At 37.4% G+C, this 22364-nt stretch overlaps 1 protein-coding gene and 1 pseudogene across 1 annotated transcript; one reads left to right on the top strand and one right to left on the bottom strand.

Annotated features, from left to right (window-relative positions):
- Positions 1–14085: 14085 nt before the first annotated feature.
- On the bottom strand, positions 14086–22102 carry LOC137246008 (uncharacterized). The gene is made up of 5 exons (XM_067777142.1): positions 21824–22102; positions 17435–17563; positions 14764–14949; positions 14550–14706; positions 14086–14487 (listed from the first exon to the last, which is right to left on the bottom strand). Exons 1-5 carry the CDS (start codon positions 22100–22102, stop codon positions 14363–14365), a joined length of 876 nt encoding a protein of 291 aa, XP_067633243.1. The 3' UTR covers positions 14086–14362.
- LOC137243212 (transcription termination factor 4, mitochondrial-like) lies at positions 16271–17323 on the top strand (annotated as a pseudogene).
- Positions 22103–22364: the final 262 nt, after the last annotated feature.

Here is a 22364-nt window from a genome sequence, read left to right as displayed (position 1 = left end):
CTGCATCAGTTTTGCTGAATATTATGATGTCGTCTACGTAAACGTAGCAGCAATGTCCTATGTAGTCTCGTAAAATGTCGTCCAGCGTTCTCTGGAAAATTGAAGAAGCATTCTTTAAGCCAAATGGTAGCCTGGTGAACTCATACTTCCCGTTATTTATGGAGAAAGCGGTGTTTTCTATATCTGAATTTTTTAAAGGAATTTGGTGAAAGCCGCTCTTCAGGTCAATGACCGAGAAAAGCTTATTGCTCCCCAGTCGGGAAAGGACCTCGTTAATTTCGGGAATAGGGTAACGGTCTGCTATTGTTACAGAGTTCAACTTCCGATAATCCATAACTAGTCTGTATTGCTTGTTGCCCAGGGAATCTGGTTTTTTATCCACTATTCAGACAGACGAATTATAGGGTGATCGTGATGGTCTTATGATGCCGTCTTCCAGGAGTTTATTAATTTGTCCTTCGACCTCACGCTTAGAATGCCAAAGATCTTAGGTGAACCTATGCTTGGTTCATAAATCTTCAGGATTCGCTCTACACTTTTTTTCCAGCTACTGAATTCCGCTGGGTTGCCACCGATCTCGCGCAGGGATCTCACGACGTCGGGCACTTTGTCCATGTCTGAGAGGTTACTTCGAAATTGTTCGTCAATTAGTTGATCCGTTAAGGGTTTTTGTGTGGGATGAAGTGCGCTCCTAACTATGTTATTCTCGTCCGTCACCAGAATTTCAGTTATTAGATCCTTAATAAGGTTCCTAAACTCAGGGGAGGCATTCACCGATTGGGGAATGCCAGCTGGTTGCAGCTGAGGTTGTGGTTGTACTGGTGCCCCTGCTGGAGGTGCACCTGCATTACCCAACAATGGTGGTCGTAGCACATTATTTTGCGCCATTTTTGCTCTAAGTTATTAATGTGTTTTCCTTTACCTTAACAATCTCTGGAGGGTCCCTTTTCAGGTGAATCGCAGAGTTGGATTTGTGTTATTTTTAATTGCCTATTTAATTTATGAGTTGTACGAGCTCTTTGTTATTCAGTGTAATTAGGGAGAAAAAAAAAACTCTGAAATGCAAATGTTAATAACCTATTTGTAATATATCCTTAAAACTCTTAATTTTATACAAGTAAAAATACCTATTTTCCTTTTTTTTTAAATAATTTCACTTAAATATTCTTACGATAAGACAGCAAGCATGCATTTTCGATTTCTTCCTCTTTTCCTTTCCTAAGGATCGGCTCTTCCACTTGAATTACACTCGCTTGCTGTCCCTTCCTCAAGCATGGGTAAGGGGGTGAGTTCTTGGTCCTGGGTCCGATGGCAACGGCGAGCCTTTTTGGATCGACTTATGCACTTTTTATTTCGCGACTAGACCCTTTGACGTTGGGCGCCAGTTAATTTAGACCGAACTAAATTGTTTAAAAAAATATTTTTTTCTACGGCAGGAAGCCGTATGTTTATATTTAATGTCAAAAATAGAACTGAATTACAATTTGGAAAGATACTTAAATATATACCCTGATCTTCGCTGTCGCGTCACTGCTTGGTGAATATTCGTTGTTGCGCCGCAGCTCAGAAAATATGGCCCTGATTCAGGATATTTGGCAATTGCGCGTTAAGGCATTTTGTGTAGACATGCAGTCAGCACTTTTGGCGATTGCGCGTGTAGAATTGCAATATTTGCATCTGGATACTTTGTATAAGCGTGAGAGAATGAATTTCTGCATCTTAAATGTGTGTTATGTTAACTTGTATATTAGGTCAAATCACAATGCACAATTTTTGGTTCCGGTCACCGGAATTTTTCCACATGTTTTTTGTCAAGTCTAAATTTTCGAAATATTACATTAAGATTGAGAGCGGATTGTTTGGCTTAAAATGCGTCATTTCAAAAAAAAAAAAATTTTTGGTGTTGGGAAAAAGCTTGCAGTTTCGTTTTTTTATTTTTCTCACACTGTTTTTACGCAATACCGTAACCTAACGCGAGTTTAAGCCAAACAACCACTCGGTAATATTTTTTATGAACCACATGGAAAAAATTCCGGCATCAAAAAATTTTTTTTCTTCACAGAGTAATACTTAGTCTCACCACACGTTTTTGCTCACAAAAAATGTTAGCCAATTTTATTAGAATGACCAGAAAAGTGGTCATTTTGTTTTGCAAATATTTTTCACAAATTTTTTTGGAAGAATGGAAAAGAAGGATATTACAATGGTAAAGGTAGCGTTACGTAAAATAAAATTCATCCGCTACCAATTCCATTGCATTAACCCTTTCTGAACAAAACAGTGATTTAACAAAAAATGTATCACATATCCTAAAAAAAACAAAAAAATGGGACAGCCTAATGCATAACCGGTGTTACTAAATAGTAACATCCGATTTATGCAACAAAACTAAAGCAAAACATTTTTTTTCTTTTTTCTAAAAAAGAAAGTGAAAAGAAATATTTTTTCTTTGGTACACCCGAATGTACAATACACGCGCAACTCCGATCGAGTATTTTTATACTCAGTTGAGCAGAGCTCACAGAGTATATTAAGTTTGATTGGATAACGGTTGGTTGTACATATATAAAGGAATCGAGATAGATATATACTTCCATATATCGAAATAATCAGGATCGAAAAAAAATTTGATCGAGCCATGTCCGTCCGTCCGTCCGTCCGTCCGTTAACACGATAACTTGAGTAAATTTTGAGGTATCTTGATGAAATTTGGTATGTAGGTTCCTGAGCACTCATCTCAGATCGCTATTTAAAATGAACGATATCGGACTATAACCATGCCCACTTTTTCGATATCGAAAATTTCGAAAAACCGAAAAAGTGCGATAATTCATTACAAAAGACAGATAAAGCGACGAAACTTGGTAGATGAGTTGAACTTATGACGCAGAATTGAAAACTAGTAAAATTTTGGACAACGGGCGTGGCACCGCCCACTTTTAAAAGAAGGTAATTTAAAAGTTTTGCAAGCTGTAATTTGGCAGTCGTTGAAGATATGATGATGCAATTTGGCAGGAACGTTACTCCTATTACTATATGTACGCTTAATAAAAATTAGCAAAATCGGATAAGGACCACGCCCACTTTTAAAAAAAAATTTGTTTAAAGTAAAATTTTAACAAAAAATTTAATGTCTTTACAGTATATAAGTAAATTATGTCAACATTCAACTCCAGTAATGATGTAGTGCAACAAAATACAAAAATAAAAGAAAATTTCAAAAAGGGCGTGGCTCCGCCCTTTTTCATTTAATTTGTCTAGGATACTTTTAACGCCATAAGTCGAACAAAAATTAACCAATCCTTTTGAAATTTAATAGGAGCATAGATTTTATGACGTTAACTGTTTTCTGTGAAAATGGGCGGAATCGGTTGATGCCACGCCCAGTTTTTATACACAGTCGTCCGTCTGTCCTTCCGCATGGCGGTTAACACGATAACTTGAGCAAAAATCGACATATCTTTAATGAACTTAGTTCAAGTGCTTACTTGAACTCACTTTATCTTGGTATGAAAAATGAACGAAATCCGACTATGACCACGCCCACTCTTTCGATATCGAAAATTACGAAAAATGAAAAAAATGCCATAATTCTATACCAAATACGAAAAAAGGGATGAAACATGGTAAGGTATTTGGATTGTTTTATTGACGCGAAATATAACTTTAGAAAAAACTTTATAAAATGGTTGTGACACCTACCATATTATGTAGAAGAAAATGAAAAAGTTCTGCAGGGCGAAATAAAAAACCCTTAAAATCTTGGCAGGTATTACATATATAAATAAATTAGCGGTATCCAACAGATAATGTTCTGGGTCACCCTGGTCCACATTTTGGTCGATATCTGGAAAACGCCTTCACATATACAACTACCACCACTCCCTTTTAAAACTCTCATTAATACCTTTAATTTGATACCCATATCGTACAAACTCATTCTAGAGTCACCCCTGGTCCACCTTTATGGCGATATCTCGAAAAGGCGTCCACCTATAGAACTAAGCCCCACGCCCTTTTAAAATACTCATTAACGCCTTTCTTTTGATACCCATATCGTACAAACATATTCTAAAGTCACCCCTGGTCCACCTTTATGGCGATATCTCGAAAAGGCGAACACCTATAGAACGAAGGTCCACTCCCTTTTAAAAATACTCATTAACACCTTTCATTTGATACCAATATCGCACAAACAAAGTATAGAGTCACCCCTGGTCCACCTTTATTGCGATACCTCGAAAAGGCGTCCACCTATAGAACTAAGGCCCACTCCCTTTTAAAATACTCATTAACTCCTTTCGTTTGATACCCATATTGCACAAACGAATTCTAGAGTCACCCCTGGCCCACCTTTATGGCGATATCTCGAAACGGCGTCCACCTATGGAACTAAGGATTACTCCCTTTTAAAATACTCATTAACACCTTTCTTTTGATACCCATATTGTACAAACAAATTCTAGGGTCACCCCTGGTCCACCTTTATGGCGATATCTCGAAAATGCGACCACCTATACAACAACCACCACTCCCTTTTAAAACCCTCATTAATACCTTTAATTTGATACCCATATCGTACAAACACATTCTAGAGTCACCCCTGGTCCACCTTTGTGGCGATATTTCGAAACGGCGTCCACCTATAGAACTAAGGCCCACTCCCTTTTAAAATACTCATTAACACCTTTCATTTGATATTCATATCGTACAAACGCATTCTAGAGTCAACCCTGATCCACCTTTATGGCTATATCCCTAAATGGCGTCCACCTATAGAACTATGGCCCACTCCCTCATAAAATACTCTTTAATGCCTTTCATTTGATACGCATGTCATACAAACACATTCCAGGGTTTCCCTCGGTTCATTTTCCTACATGGTTATTTTCCCTTATGTTGTCACCATAGCTCTGAGTATGTAATGTTCGGTTACACCCGAACTTAACCTTCCTTACTTGTTTCATAATGGATTATCCATAAAACTGAAAAACAATTACACACGCAACACAAAACTACATTTTTTCGCCACTATGCACGTTTTTTCTTTGAGGAATATTACCTTACAAAAAGGTTATAAATACATAATATGTGTATGTACATATTTTTTTTTATCTTCACTTTCCTCATTTTTCATTTTATATATTTATATCACATTATATTTTTTCACTACACTACACTACCGAAAACATCTGTATTAAACTTTTCGAACGCACAACCGACGAGCAAAAAACGAAGATTCCACGCGCCACGCTTTAATTGCCCTTCAAAAAACGCGAGTACTCCATAAATAATGTAAGGAATACTCCTTTGGGAGTTTGGAGTATTCCAAAACTAATCTGTATTCATACAAAAAATGTGCTCCAATTAACATTGCGATGTCCTAGGAGAGGAGTGGGTGATCCCACTCTCGCTTTGTTTGTGAGTAATCCATAGAGTACATACGTGAGAGTACTTTCCAAAGCACTTTCACTGTAGTACTCCATGGATCACCCACAGATGATCATATGCCAAAGTACTAAAGAGGAATTGTGTCGGAAAGATTTATCGGAGTGAATTTAATTTAAAATGAAAGTAAATGAAGAGGGGCAATACAACTTTTATATTTTTTACTACGAATATTCTTATGTTATTTAGTATTTGCGTGATTAAAGAAACTCATATTTCTCTATACTATAGTATGTTTACATAAAACCAGTGCGCGGTTGCATTTTATCAGAGTTGCCATAGTAAAATTTTATTATCAGTTATTTGTATGCAATATTTTACTTTTGGCAACTCTGTTCGATCGTCGTGTCGTGATCACGGTCGTTAAAAAACGAGCAATGATCGGCTGATGGTGGTCCGCAAACCCATTGCAAAGGAGTATAGTTAGAATAACTCAACATGAAGAAAATGGAACACGTAATCCAACAATTTTTGCAGGGTAATTTAATTGCCATTGACAAATTTAGTGCAGCTTAAAATGAATCGAGCGGCGATAAATCGATATCGGATCGATGTAGGTTATAACACCAGAGCTACACTTGCTATTTATTCAAGAAGTGTAATGGGGTTAGGAGCATATGCAAATGCAACTACCTGAAACGGTTTTGCGGCTCATTTTATACGGTTTCTAGGCCTTTATTTTTTCATATTGATTCCCCGAGATACTTTCATTTAAATAAATGAAATATTTCATCTAAGTTTAACCACCTTCACAAACCACATTGCACTAAGGACTTAAGGGCCGTTTTTAAGTATCACTGACCCAGCAAGTAGCTACCACCAATTTTTGAGTACGGCGTTATATAACCGCTCATATTGATCGCCATGCATTGGGCCTCCATAAAATAAAACAGTAAAGGTCTGCAACTTGGAAACTATTACTTTTCCAGATATGACGCGGTACACCGCTTTACGCAAACGCTCTGAAGCGAGCCAGTTTGAATTAAGATGTCGGATATGTAGCAAACCACACCCGCACAGAGCGTGTCCCGTTTTCAAGGACAAGGAGCTCACCGAACGCCTACGATTAACACAAAAATACCGCTACTGCACCAATTGTCTTTCAGAGGCGCATATCGCATCTCAGTGCTTAAATGAAGGGTTATGTCGACGATGCGGCGAACTTCATCATACGATGGTCCACATTGAGCCCAGCGACAAGATCAGGCGACGACCAACACGTCCTACCAGGAATGACGCCAACGACACCGACTCAATGTCGCTATTTGCCTCGGAGGGCGATTTAACTGACTCCGAAACATCTGCTTTCCGCCAGGTTATTTTGACTGGAGTGGAATCCATGTCATTCCACCCAGCACCTCAAAGTAGTACTGCGCTGTAACGTTTCCGGCCACGCCTACGCCATGAACTCCCACAGGGAAAACGTAATCAAAGTGATCCGGCCTATAAGCGACTTTGGCGAAATCATAAACAGGGGAGAGTGGAATCTCAAGCATTCCACCTCCATTCTCGTCACAACCAGGGGGGAGTGGAATCTGAAGCATTCCACCCTCCCTCTCATCGAAAACGGGGTAGAGTGGAATCTCAAGCATTCCACCTACCCTCCAAGGTCAACTTCCGTTCCGGCGCAATAGCGATACCCCCGTTCTTACAATGCCTCACCTCGGTTGCACCAACAGCAGTCGTCAAGATAGAAGCAGAAGGACGCATACACCTCGTGCGGGCGCTAATTAACGTATGCGCCAGTGCCACCGAGGTATCAGAGGACTTGGTACGCGAACTTTATTTGGGGGTAACGTACTTAAACAGGCAGAAGGGGTGTTTTTTAAAATTACGTGGGAAGCATGGCAATTCGGCGACCATCACCACACATGCGGTCTGCGTTCAGCGGATACAACGCAAAACACCAGCCACAAACCTCGACGCAACGGTATTCGGTCAGTACGCGAATCTTAAACTGGCAGATCCGCAATTTCACCTCGCCGCCCCGGTTCGTATTATGTTGGGGGCGGAAGTTGTTCCTAAGACATTGCTGGGAGCTATTCCAGCGGGAACTCTGGGTCCTTTATTGGCCCAGAGTACGATGTTTGGGTGGGTGCTATCCGGCGCCTGCTAAATATACATAAAAAATTACATATAATTTTTAAATACATACAAACATGAATTTTCCTTGAATTGATCAATAAAACGTGCCACTGAATTTGAAACCACGTATATTTCATTTGTTCATTTATCTTCCCTTCTTTTCAGAGCGAAGAGCTTAGATATAAGAAATTAGTTTTAAAACCTTAGGAAACACGACGGCTTCGGGTGCGCTTTTTCTCTTCTTTGTTACGTTGCGTCACGCAACGGGGCTGGCATGCTTAGGCCAGATGCCTAAAACCTTAAACTTATAAGGTCGCCCCGTACTTACTTTTCATTTACTTGTTGGCATTGGTAGAGTGCATTAAACATTTTCACAAGTAACTCTACGGGCAGCGATTCCGGGTCACGACATATCACGCAGCGTTGAAATGGCTCCTGCAGTTCCGTCATCCGGAAGGTCAATTGGCACGGTGGATCGAGCGACTCCAAAGCTATAACTTTTCCATTGAGCATCGAAAAGTTAGTACCCACGGAAATGCTAATGCAATGTCACGAAGACCATGTAGTTTGGAATGCAAGCACTGTTCAAAGGCCGAGGCTAAAGAAGACATTATAGATGTCCGGATAATGACTATAACATGTACGGATAAATAGGACCATAAACAACTAAGGAAGTGTCAGCTAGAAGATACAGATCTTTCGCATATTATGCAAGAGCTCGAACGAAACGAAAGACCAAATAGAGAGGAGACGTCCGCAGAGAGTCCCATTGCGAAGTCATATTGGGCACAGTGGAATAGTTTAGAGTTGATATCCGGTTGCTTTCATCGAGTATGGGAGAGTGAGAATGGCCAATGTAAGAGGAACCTGATAGTTATTCCCAGGGATTCCTGACGTTCTCAACGAGCTACATAATGGTCCAAGTCGAAGTGATCTGGGAATCACGAAGACGCTCGAGAAGATTAAGCCGAGATTCTATTGGGTTGATTGCCGTCAGTCGGTCACTGAGTAGATTGCGAACTGAGAGGTTTGCAGCAGAGCAAAATGGCCTAAAACCCGAAGTCATGGCCAGATAAAGCAACATAACTCAGGTGCGCCATTTGGAAGGATCGCTATGGATGTCGCAGGTCCATTTCCTACTAGCAACTGCGGAAACAAATATGGACTGGTGGTTATGGATTATTTCAGCAAATTGCTAGAGGTATACCGAATCCTAAATCAAGGAGCGGAAACAGTAGCAGAAGTGTTCGTAAACAATTGGGTTGCAAGGTATGGTGTACCAATGGAGTTACATTCTGACCAACGGAGAAATTTTGAATTAGCTGTGTTCCAAGAAATGTGTAAAACATTGGGCATTCGAAAAACACGGACAACTGCATTGTATCCTCATTCCGATGGTATGGTGGAACGATTCAATAGAACATTGGAGGAGCATTTAAGGAAAGTAGTGGAGAAGTTCCATACACGCATACCATTATTATTGATGGCTTACCGATCGGCAGTGCATGAGACAACGGGCCAAACTCCCTCAAAAGTAATTTTTGGCAATGACCTTCGACTGCCAGCTGATTTGGAGTTTGGGACAAATGCCGATACGGAGGGAAATGCCAAGAAATCCACTGGCGTCTTAGAGGAATAGCTGAAGGAAATACATGATCCCGTAAGGCAATGAACAAAGATTATGAGCGACAAGATGAAAGTCAGATATGATAAAGCAATTAATTCGGAAGGTTTTCGGGAAGGAGATTTGGTGCTGCTATACAACCCACAACGGAAAAAAGGTTTGTCACCGAAATTGAAGTTTAATTGGGAAGGCCCATACAAAGTTATAAAATGAATCAACGATGTAGTTTACCGTATACAAACCAGTGGCAAACCCCGAAACAAAATGAAAGTGGTTCATTTGGAAAGGCTGGCAGCGTGTAGACCGGAAAATTTGTCTGATCGGGACGATCAGACTTAGGTGGAGGGCAGTGTGACGAATATTACCATCTAAGCTGGTACTAAGTAAATGCACAACAACAGAAATATTAAGTCAAGCTACATAAACACATTAATCATCATTTACCCACATACGTACAATGGAACGAAGAGATAACTCACACATAGATCACACACAGTCATCAGTTGAAGTAGTACTAACATATACACGCGCATATGGCTTTGCGATAGGCTATAAACTACAGATACACACGCGACGCGTATAGCTCGTAGCCAAGTAGAAAATTCTAGCAGAAGAAACGTCTATACATTTGGGCACAGAGTATAAAAGCAGCGAAAGCTAAGTAGTCAGTATTCAGTTTGATTTAAGCACGCTATCAGTTGCGAAGTGAAGTTTAATTGCGAAGTACTTTGAAAGTAGTCTAATAAAGACCAATTTGTAATACAGAATATTGGAGTGTTTTATTCAACAGTTTAGCGATACGAACGTAAGCAGAAGGTTGCATATAGGCGGAATTTCACTAAATTCGTTACAATATATTAAGACATTTATGGATAACGACTTATTTTATTCGAGAAGATATAAAACTTAAACTTGTCAAAACTCTATTAATACCAATAATATCTTACCATGAACTGATATACGGTTGCCTGGATAAAGCTTCCATGAACAAATATCAAATACTGATTAATAATTGTGCCAGATATATCTATCTTAAACGGAAATATGACCATATTTCGAACTTCTCAAAAACTATTGTTGAATGCCGTTTATCGGGGTTGTTTGACCGTCGGTTACTAATATTTATACATAAGATTATCTTTTCTCGTACACCGGAATACCTTTTTGTAAGACTTACTTTCGCACAATCATCTCGTACTTGCAATCTAATTGTACCGCATTTTAAATATTCATTAACGTCGAGAATGTTTTTCGTTAGGGCTGTGCAGTTGTGGAATGCTTTACCTAATAAAGTAAAGTAAGAATCAAATTCTAAGAGCTTCAAATTAGCTGTACATCGTACCCTTTGTTTTTGAACATTCTTATGTGTTTTACTTTTTCTTCTTTATTTTTTACTTACCACCATGGAACACATGTCTGTATGGTGCCAATGTTACTTCTATTTTTGTTTTTACTTTTTAAATTTACTTTGTAGTAGTAATAAGAATAATAACAAATATGGCACTGTAAAAGACTAAGTCTTATATGTGTATTTTTTAAATAAATGGTATATAGCCCTTATAAACTGGTATTTCTGCCCCCTTTTTTACGGCTAGAAGCTTCAAATTTCATCAAATACTTACGCTTACGTCATATATTGTTGAGATAAGGGATTCATGGTCATAGTTTTTTCATGCAGACCACAAAAAAGTAAAACTTTGCATCCTCACACAAAGTACCTATCTATTTTTATACCTTTCATAAAAATGAAATAGTGTATTAATTTTGTCACGAATCTCAAAATTGTAAGTCCTTAAAGGAAAAGAGATAGACCCACCAATAAATATACCGAAATGATCAGGATGAAGAGCCGAGTTGATTTAGCCATGTACGTCTGTCTGTTTGTATGCAAACTAATCTCTAAATTTTTGAGATATCTTGATCAAATTTGATGAGCGGGTATATTTAGGTGTCCGATTAGGCATTTGTCGGAACCGGTTGGATGGGACCACTATAGCATATATCCCCCATACAACCGATTTTCCAGAAAAGGGGATTTTTGTCATATCTTCCCCAATTTATCAGATTGAAGCTTCAAACTTCACCATATGGCTTTCGCATATTGTACATATTATTGTCTGAAGATTTCGAAGAGATCGGTCGTAGATATAGCATATGTCCCCCACAACCGGTTGTTCGGATAAGAAGTTTTCGCAATTTCTACACCATCTTAACAGCTATAAGCTTCAAATTTCACCAAATGCTTGCGTACATATAAAGCACATTGTAACGAATTTAAGCGCCAAATACACGACACGAACATTTCCGCGAACATTCCCGTTATGTCATGTTTCTGCGACCTTTTCTGTCGTGTATGGTGGTGTTAGCCAGTTCGCGCAAATGTTCGCCAAAAATCAAAATATTTTAATTTTTGGCGAACATTTGCGCGAACTGTTCGTGCGTGTATGGCGAAATAGCTCACAATCGTAGTAATTTCTGAACGGAACAGACGTGCGCGGAAAAGTAAAATGGACAATAAAAAATTTCTGAGTGAATTTATTGAAATGTATAAATCTTTGCCATCATTGTGGCAAGTAAAAAGCAAAGATTATTGTAATAGAATTAAAAAGAATAATGATTATGCGACTTTAATCGAAAAATTAAAAGAAGTAGATCCTGATGCCACAAAGAATACAGTTATAAAAAAAATAAGTAGTTTGCGGGCGCAATACCGGTGTGAATCAAAAAAATAGAGAGACAGTTTGATTGTTGTCCGTATTCATCGCTGTCTGAAAGAGAACTAATGTTCGGCCAAAAGTTCGTATGGTGTATGGCCAAAGCTGCGAACAAGATTGCGGAATGTTCGCGGAAATGTTCGTGTCGTGTATTTGGCGCTTTACTGAAATTCCGATTATTTCCAACCTTCTGCTAACGCTCGTATCGCTAAATTGTTGAATAAGTAAATCCAATATTCTATAATGCAAGATGGTCTTTATTAGGCTACTTTGAAGTACTTCACAATCTTATAACTTTAAACGAGCAATGCTTGTATATTTATAGCAGAACGATCTCGGGAACGACTCAAAGGATTTAAATGAAATTTGGCACAGAGATAAAGTATCACGTTCCCAGCAAAAATGTGCCCGTAAATTGACTAGGAAAATGACTAACAGCTGTGTCGATGGAACACGTAAATCGCTAAGTAGCATTTGTACAGGGCAGCAGTAACATTTGTGACCAGTCCATTCCGTCGTACCTATTTATGTGATTGTCCATACTGCTCACACATATACGGTTTTAGGTTATCGAAAAGTAAACAAACTATAGTGCTGTACTGTTCTTACATTCACGTTCTGGCAATCATTTTTTGAGTTATATACCTGCAACTTTACGAGTATTTTTACGTTAATATGACCGTCTTTTTACTAGTGTTATGACCGTTTTTTTACTTGGATTATACTGCTATATAAATAAAATATTTCTTTAATTCAAATCTATTAACATTTCTTTTATTAAACATTTTTACAATATATTACATTATTTATAATAGTTGTAAATTATTAACTATAAGTCTTAAGGAATAGTTTTTCAGTCTTGTTGGTGACCCATAAATACAAATTTTATTGTATGCGATTGTATGCAAACAAAGTTAAGGGAAACTTAAATAAATTAATTAATGATATAGAAAACAAAAGAGAAGAACTAATAAAACTATTGGTTGCAGTAAACCATCAAATCGCGAGTAGGCCATTCACAATTTGAGTAAGTTGACTTGTAATTCGCCAATTTTAATCCTATAGCTTTTTTATTTTAGTTCAGAAAGCTGCAATTGAGGTTCGAAAGTTACAATTTAAGTTCAAAAATTTCAATTCAAGTTCAGAAAATTTAAATGCAAGCTCAAAATTTCTATTTGTAGTTCAGAAAATTAAAATGGAAGTTCAGAATTTCTGTTTGTAGTTCAGAAAATTATATTTGAACTTAAATTGTAATTTTCTGAACTTCAGTTGTAATTTGCTGAACTGCAGTTGAAATTCCTGAGCTTCAATTATAATTTACTGAACTTCTATTGAAAATTGTGAACTTCAATTGTAATTTTTTGAACTTAAATTGAAATTCCTGAGCTTTCAGAACTTCAATTGCAACTTTCAAATTTTTTTTACATAAAATAAACAATTTAAAATTTTTTCTGACAGTTAAAGTGGTGAATTGCCTACCAGTGGTTTGAAACCACTTGCATTCGTGTTGGCGCTTCTCTATATCATTAATATAACAATATCTTTTGAATAATTTAATTAATACACAAATATACATTTTTTTCCTTTACATTTTAGAACTGTGTACAAAAATATGTAATTTTACATATCGCAACCTAACCCTTAAAGTATTTCAACTCATAATCAGAGTAACTTTGTGTTGAATGTTGATTTATACCACGAAAATAACAAAATGGGTAACAAAACCAGGCTAAACGATAACGTTAAATACCAAAAAAAAGTTATTTCACGATGCTTTCATGGATCGATTTACACTTAAGTACCGATCTGAATTTTTTTTAAGTTTTCACATTTTTTAGTTTAAAATGCGATATATGCATTCAGTGGAATAATTTTAGATTGAATGTACTTCATGCAATTTTTTTTCTTCGTGATTTTGCAATAATAAACGTAGGTACTCATAGTAATTTTTTGTTTTGAATTATGTGATTACAATATTTATAAGGACTATTTAGTTGATGGTATTGGTACTGTCAGTTAAATTCATCAGCAATCATTTATATTCAAAATATTTTTTGTTATACATCTATTTTATAAATTTTGGTTAAAAATTATTGACAAATTCGTTGCAATTAGATTGCTTTAAAGATCTTTGCAAATTTTGTGCGATTGTTGAATATTATTTTAATTAGAGCATAAAAAGCTTAGATTAGTAACGTAGGAAAAAACTTAGAATTATTTCAGTTAAGTTCATCACAAATATGTATATTCAAAATACTTATTTCTTATACATCTAGTTTATAAATTTTTGGTTAAAAATTATTGACAAATTCGTTGCAATTAAATTGCTTTAAAATTCTCTGCAAACTTTGGGCGATTGTTGAATATTATTTTAATTAGGCATAAAAACCTTAGAATAGGAACGTAGGAAAAAACTTAGAATTATTAGGTTCTTATATAGTTTTTAATCAAGATTATTTCAGTGTGTCTTGTTCGTTTGTTGTATGTAGGCTTATGCTGTTGCAGAGCTGGATTTATTGCTCAGATACCGCCTTTGTTTATGCCAGTTGTGGCTCAGCGTTAAACACCGTCTCATGCTGTCTTCGAAGTCGATCCTGCCTTGCAGTTTGAAAACGTCTAAATTAATAGGAATGGACAATGAAAATAATGACATTTTAAAACAATTTAAATTACACTACCAAAAAGTACGCTGTTCACGAGTTTCAGTTTAGATAAAGATCGTTTGCCATGTACTCCGTCCCAGTTAAAATTGAAAAGAACGTTGTCAGAGAAAAGTTTTCTCATTACTCCAATAATGTCTGATGATGCATCTTTCAGCATAAAGATATATGATTTCTAAATCAAAACCACCAATTTAAGTTATGAAATACAATTAAAAATATTCAAAAATACCATTGCTTCTTGATAATCATCTGAGTCCAACTTTTTCTCAATGTCATAAACTGAATCCAACGATGTTAGTGGCATAACGATAGAGAGCTCGGTGTGAGTATCATTTTCCATTTCTCCGCTGATACGGCATACTATTTTGTGCGTTTTCTTCCAATGTTGAGCCATGACTTCTGCCAATTCTGGAAGCTGAAATTATAGCATAAATAATAATTAAAGAGAATCAAGGTATTGCGGCTACAATTACTAGGGTTTCACAAATAACAGTTCAATATTTCACTATGCACCTTTTCTTCAATCTTAGTCAATCTAAATTCCAGGTCGATATGCTTCTGTAATATTGTTTGTAGTATCGCCATTATATTTTCGTTTGTTGTAGGGAATGTTCCTTCGTTGGTTAAGGAAGTAGCCGCATTATTCAAAACGGTACTCGTTGTATTAAGGAGGAGTGAAAGGACGCGCTGTGTTGTGCTACATCGATGATGTAGTCGTATCCCTAACGTAATCAGCTGTTTATTGTTACGACGGTAAACCAAAAACTAATTGGTTGGCTACGATATGTTTACGACCTTATCGGCACCAATAATTGATTGCATTGATTCTCATAAGGTTGGTCGAATCAGCTGTTATAAGGTTACCGATAAAGCACCAATGTCTGCAGCATTGTTTACTATATAGTTTGGCAGCTTAAGTAGAGGTTATGTTGCGAATAGAGTGGAAGGCAGTGGACTAGGCAGTCGAATGTCATATAATGAAGGAATGGTGTTCGGAGTTTTTTCAAAGTAAAAAAAAAAATGATAAAAGATTTAATATAAATAAAACTATTGTTTTAATAACAACAAAAACGTCATATATATTCTGTATACATAAATTTGTAATGATTATCTCACTTTAAAATTTGAATTAAATAATCTAAAGTTTTTTTTGAAACTGAGTCGAGAACTGTGCGTGTGAATGTTCGAATTTTCACCGATCAGCTGTTAGTTGCGCTACTTGGTAAAATTTACAATGGTCTGCAGCTTTAGTGACGCGATAAACGTAAAAAGCCAAAGCAAAGAGGATAAATTATGAAGAGACGTATGCTCAATGTTTTCTAAGAGGAAGTCGCTGTTTTTTTGGGCGAGATGTGCATAAAATGTCTTCTAACCATTTTCGTGGGGTACTTGCGTTTATTTTTCCGCCTGTATTTAATTAACTAATTAATTCTCTTTCCAAAAATCACAGTTGCATAAAGTATCTACACTGTAGGAATAAATGCGAGACAATTCAAAAATGTCCCTCTTTGAAAAAATTCGGCATATATTTTTTGATTTCTGGGAGTTACTCGCCACTCGTAGCAGACTGGTGGCTCTTATTTTATTTATCCTCTTTGCATGGTTGCTCAATACAATTTTCCTGAAAGCGCCGATTGTGACGCAGCCATTTTGACGAGGCCATTTACAGTACGGCATCACATCACCGCAATCTGCTGTTCTATTTGTTTTGAACCGAGGTTCCTATAGCTTTCGTAATGTTGCGGAAATTTTTAACAAATTCCAATAAATATGTGCCGTTGCTTCACAGAAGACAGCAAGTAAGATTAAAATTAATGAGTTAATGAATATTTTTAATTTAGTTCATACATGACCAACAGCTATCAACACCAAGTACGGTGAGCACAGTGCTCGATGATGAAACACCATTGGATCAAGCGCACATAGACGAAGCTGTGAGAGTGAATCCTTTGTTGGCTAGAGTGTCCCGGCACAATGGCGTAATGCACATGAAACACTCATGAATCACGGTCTCAATACGAGCAATTTCCTGCGCATTGCAACCGGTAATCCGGAGGTGTTTGCACGTCCGACACAACGTCTAGTTGATGCAATGGAATTTTGGCGCAGCTTTCAATTCACCGAGAAGCTAATGTTTTTACTGCTAACAAAATATCCAGAACTTTTAGATGTGAACGAAAACATGCGTTTACGTAAACATATTGGTTATTTGAAATCATTTGCTGGCACTAGCAAAAATGTTTGGAAATTGTTAATGAATTGTCCGGATTTACTTGAACTGTTGGAGCGACGTGCCGAAGAAAAGGTGACGTACTTGAAAGAGGTAATGCGTGCGGAAATACCTGAAAAAATAAAATCAGAAGCGTTATCTAAGCCATTAGAGGAGATACGTTGCCGCCATGTCTTTCTTGAAAGACTGGGTCTATTCAAACCAAGACCACTTAAAGTAGATCCAGATGTGCCAACTAAGAATCCACTTTTATATCAAATAACCAATAAATCGGACAATGCATTTGCAACTAAGGTGTGCCATGTTACACTTGCTGAATTTGAAGCATTTAAAGACTTGTACGCACGGGAATTGAAACGAAAACAGGATGCTGAATACGAAGATGAGGATATGCAGCTAGTACGCGGGTATAAAAAGCATTGAAAAGCTCGTAGATATTTTTGTTAGTTACATGTTACATATATTAATTTAATTAAAAAAAAAAAAACAATTGTTTTAAAATTCCGATGTGAATTTCTTATTCGAACAATTTGCACAAATTTGTTTTATCCTCTGCGTAAGTAACGCCCAATTGTCTACGAATTTGATCCTCAATATATTACAATGCCAAACTTTCTTTGTGATCAAGTAAATCACTTTGTGTTTTGTGTTCTAAAATGCAATGACGTACCTCTTCTGCTTCAAAACTCAGCGCTAAGCGATTGGGAAAATATGTTGATAAATCACTTTTTGTCAATGGAAATTCTTTTTCTTCATCATTTACATCTATAATTTTCACAGGACACCAATAGTACGGCACCTAGTTTCATTGAAAATTCCATAGCTCATATTAATTTATGTATAAACGTCTTTTATATGCACGAATTGAATTATTCACTGTAGATGCTACCAAAAATGCAATAACCTACATCCATTAAAAATCACTTGATTTTGGTTCCTTTGTGGAAAATATAAATGCAAATACCGTAGCGCACACAACACTTAATTTAAATTTAGTTTTTATTGTATCCTAAATTATTTGTAAATAAATTTTTCTTACTCTGCTGTTGCGTTTCAAGCTGAAAATAACAAATGGTGGATTCGCATAAAATTTTTGTGACGTATTTGAGGGTACATAGCATGTAAGAAAAGGCAAGCATATATGTATCGGGCATTTCAATTAGGCCATCTCATTCTGCCATACTAATAATTGTGGAACAATGTGGGATATTTTGTTGTTGGTCGCCATCTTTGGTCACTAGATTTTTGCTGGGTTTCTTTCTAAGTGTTGCCACTCAGAATGTTTTACAAGGTTGCCACCTATTCTAAATTAAAAAAATTGCATGAGATATGCCGATATGGGTATCAAACGAAAGGTATTTCACTCCGCATTGCAATAGGGACCTTTTTGAGTAGAGTTGCCATTTAGGGTTGCCACCTATTCGAAACTTTAAAAAATTGTATGAGCTATGCCGATATGGGTATCAAACGAAAGGTATTTCCCTCCGCATTACAATAGCGACATTTTTGGGTAGGGTTGCCATTTAGGATTGCCACCTATTCGAAATTAAAAAAATTACATGAGATATACCGTTATGGGTATCAAACGAAAGGTATTTCACTCCGCATTACAATAGGGGCATTTTTGAGTAGGGTTGCCATTTAGGATTGTTACCTATTCGAAATTAAAAAAAAAATTGCATGAGATATGTCGATATGGGTATTAAACGAAAGGTATTTCACTCCGCATTACAATAGTCACATTTTTGAGTAGGGTTGCCATTTAGTGTTGCCACCTATTCGAAAAAAATACATGGGGTATGCCATTATGGGTATCAAACGAAAGGTATTTCACTCCGTATTACAATAAGCACATTTTTGATAGGGTTGCCACCTATTAGAAATTAAAAGAAATTGCATGAGATATGCCGATATGGGTATCAAACGAAAGGTATTTCACTCCGCATTAGAATAGGGACATTTTAAATTAGGGTTGCCATTTCGGGTTGCCACCTATTCGAAATTAAAAAAATTGCATGAAATATGCCGATATGGGTATCAAACGAAAGGTATTTCACTCCGCATTACAATAGCGACATTTTTGAGTAGGGTTGCCATTTAGGGTTGGGGTAGTTAGACGAAAAAGTACTCTACTTACTCATATTCTATTAAAGCTTTAAAGGACAACATTAAAGTTAAAAATCTTCGTAAGGGAATCTTACACATGATTCGACTTAATTTTCTTAATTTCACACACGCTAATAAAATTGAAATGCAATATCAAGGCACCGTGGCGAATTCTAGCAAAATATATTTAAATGCATATTTTTGGCAAATATAAAATGAATAATTGCAATTTCTCACAGATTATTATTAGGAAGATTTCTCACCATAGCAAAAAGGTATCTCACCATGGTAATTTGCTACCGTTGAACACTAGAGGCATATGTTCAATTTGAAAACGACATCTAAGCATTTAACTACTTACCAACAGATGGCGCTTAGGGAAGTAAGTTGACATTTAATAAAACTAACTGATAGTTGTCATTCGTGAAATTTACAAGTTTTTAGAATAGAATAAAATTGTGAGACTTTCATAGTGTATAACTAAAAATGTATGAAATTAATAAATCGGCGCAAGAAGATACTCGACCTAAATAACTTTCTCCATTTCACTAATTGTCATAACAATCCCTATTACTATAGGCTGAAATTACCCATTTCAAATTTTTCATTCCAGTTCATTTTGCGTTTTTGATATGTTTTTTAAATCTATATTTAAGGAAATCAAATATTGGTAAATAAAAATATATAATATATGTACATATAAAAAAGTTGAGTTTGATTAATGCTGACATGTAGAACAAAATATGTTATGCGGCATACTCGAAGATTGCCGAGCAAAGCTCGGTCGCCCAGGTACTAACACTTATACTTCGCAAACAATAGCGTGCTTAAATCAAACTGATTACTGACTACTCAGCTTCTGCTGCTTTTATACTCTCTGCCCAAATGTCTAGACGTTTCTTCTTCTAGAATCTTCTACCTGGTCACTAGCCATACGCGGATGTATTTGTAGTGTGTAACCATATGCGTGTGTATACGTGAGCGAAGTAGTAGCTGATGATGACGTGCATTTGCGAGTATCTCTCTGCTGCTTGTATGTATGTGTTTACATGATGAATAATTTCTTTATGTACATACAAGTGTGGCAGCTTGCTTTATTGTTGTTGTGGCTTTATTTACTTAGTATCAGATTAGTGATGTGAGTATCACTTAGTGTTACTAATATTTGCCACACTGCCCTCCACCTAAATCTGATCGTCCCGATCAGACAAAACTCTCGATCTAACCGCTGCTAGCCTCTCCAAATTAACCACCCTTCTATTTCGTGGTGTCCCAATTGTTTGCATGCGGTAGATGACATCACTGATCTTCATCACTGATCTTCACAACTCTGCACGTGCCTTTCCAACTGCACCAAAATTTGGATGGAACATCTTTCCGCCGGTAAGGGTTGTATAGCAGTACCAAATCTCCCTCCAAGAAATCTTCTGAATTATTGTTCTTGTCGTACCTGTGTTTCATCCTACTACTCATTATCCTGGACCGTTCCCTCAGACTCTGTTGTTTGGCCAATGAACTACTTCGGAGAGCATGCGCTTGACGGATTGGCTTCGCATAATCAGTATCGCTCCGACGTTTCACGACAGTAGTGCGCCCTGGCTTGAAACCTTTGCATTCTTTCTGGGAAATCCTGTCGTTTGTTTTAGTGCATCCATTAGGGTTTGTGAATGCCAGTGTTTTTCTCGCGGGTACCTGGGGTTATGATTTGTTTGGCCCATTCATTCCATCAACCTTTGCCCGATTTACTTTCTTTGACTTTTGTGGTCTCTGTTGAATCTCCTCCACCAGCATTCGCTTACTGCTAAACCCTTTCTCTAAACTGAAGTTAAGTGGTATATACTGGTTCTTATAGCGCATAATCCTTCACTGCATATCGATCCTGATGTCATGATCAACTAAGAAGTCCACTCCCAAAATGACTTCATCAACAATCTCTGCCACAGCGAATTTGTGTAGAATCGTGACCTTTCCAATTAAGACTTCACATACCACTTCTCCCTGGACTTGGTTATACTCGCCAGTAACCGTACGCAATCTTGCTCCAGGTAATGGCTTTAATCTCCTGTTGACCAAGTTAGATCGGATTAAGGAATGAGATGCGCCCGTATCTACAGTCAATACATGTTCTTTGCCCTCCACGTTTCCTCTGACAGTAAGACTGCTTGATATCCTTCCAATTTGCGACACAGATATCACAGGACATTCAACAGCTGGAGCTAGCTCTCGATCTCTACATCTGACTCGCTCTTGCCTATCTCCTCCAGTTTTGCGTTTACGACCAGCCAAGTTGGAACTACCAGGACAGGTGCTGCAATGACGTGCAATGTGGTCAGGCTTCCCTCATTTGATTACTCTATTACTCCGCTTTTGCGATCCTTTCAGCGCCTCCAATGTTGTGTTCACTCAGTTTGGACTTTGTACTTCCACACGGCGTGCTTTGAAAACTGGCTTACACAGAAGCGATGCTGTTTCCTGATTCAGAGCATGTGATACCGTTTCTGTGAATGTAGGTTTTGGGTTTGCGCATGTCGCTCGCTTCGTTTCAATATCGCGTAATCCATTAATAAAGCTCTGAATCTTTACCCTTTCAGCGTATTCCATGGGTGCGTCCGCATTTGCAAGATAAGCCAATTTTTCAACATCTGAAGCAAACTCTTGCAAAGTCTCATTAGCTTGTTGGTAACGGTTTTGCAATTCTATTTGATATATCTGTTTCTTGTGTTCGCTTCCGTACGGAACGGTACCGTCGTTCTACAGCGGCCATCAATGCTTCATAACTGTTACGTTCGTACTCTGGGATGGTCTGTAATATCTCAGCAGCTGGCCCTTTTAAAGCCACGAACAATGCAGCAACTTTATCTTCGGTATTCCAGTTGTTCGCTGCTGACGTCTTCTCAAATTGGAGCTTAAATACTTGGAAAGAAACAAAACCATCAAACGTTGGGGATTTTACCTTCAGAGTAGACGTTGAAGTGATTTGGCGGTTCAATTGTAACTCCTGAATCCGATCTTTCATAGCATCCATCTCTGCCTCCATTTTATATTGTCTTTCACGAAAAACCTCCAACTGCGATGAGAATTTTGTTTCATGTGCCTCCATCTGCGTGGATATGCGATCCTCTTGTGATTTCAACTGCTCAGCCCACTGAAATGTCATACATGTCTTCTGTTCTTCCAGTTGAGATGACATATGCGACGACATTTCTGAAATGCGTATCTTCTGCGCTTCCATCTTGGATGTTATACTTGTTACCTGTGATTCCATCTTGGATGTTGTACGGTTCTCCTGCGATTCCTGTTGGGATGCCATATATGTCTTCTGTTCTGCCAGTTGATATGACACTGTCGATGTTTGAGCAGATATTGCAGCCAAAATCGTGTTGAAGTCTGTGCTCGTAACTGTCTGCGATGTTTCGTTTTTCTCTTAAACTTTTTTTGTTGTCTCGTCCCCATCAGGATGAAAGAGATCGTTGTTCACATTAATTCCTTCCGAC

This window comes from Eurosta solidaginis, chromosome 3 (assembly GCF_040869045.1).
Source record: "Eurosta solidaginis isolate ZX-2024a chromosome 3, ASM4086904v1, whole genome shotgun sequence".
NCBI lineage: Eukaryota > Metazoa > Arthropoda > Insecta > Diptera > Tephritidae > Eurosta > Eurosta solidaginis.
The sequence above is the reverse complement of the archived record's forward strand: the minus strand, read 5'-3'. Positions and strand labels throughout refer to the sequence as shown.

Bases quoted from the DNA above. Each gene is read 5' to 3' on its own strand.
- LOC137246008 (XM_067777142.1), bottom strand. From the start codon at position 22,102: ATGGAAGCGCAGAAGATACGCATTTCAGAAATGTCGTCGCATATGTCA. The intron at 14,950-17,434 runs GTACGTCATTGC...CTATAATTTCAG, and splicing joins TGAGTTTTGAAGCAGAAGAG to CTTCCAGAATTGGCAGAAGT. The intron at 14,707-14,763 runs GTATTTTTGAAT...GTTTTGATTTAG, and splicing joins ATGATTATCAAGAAGCAATG to AAATCATATATCTTTATGCT.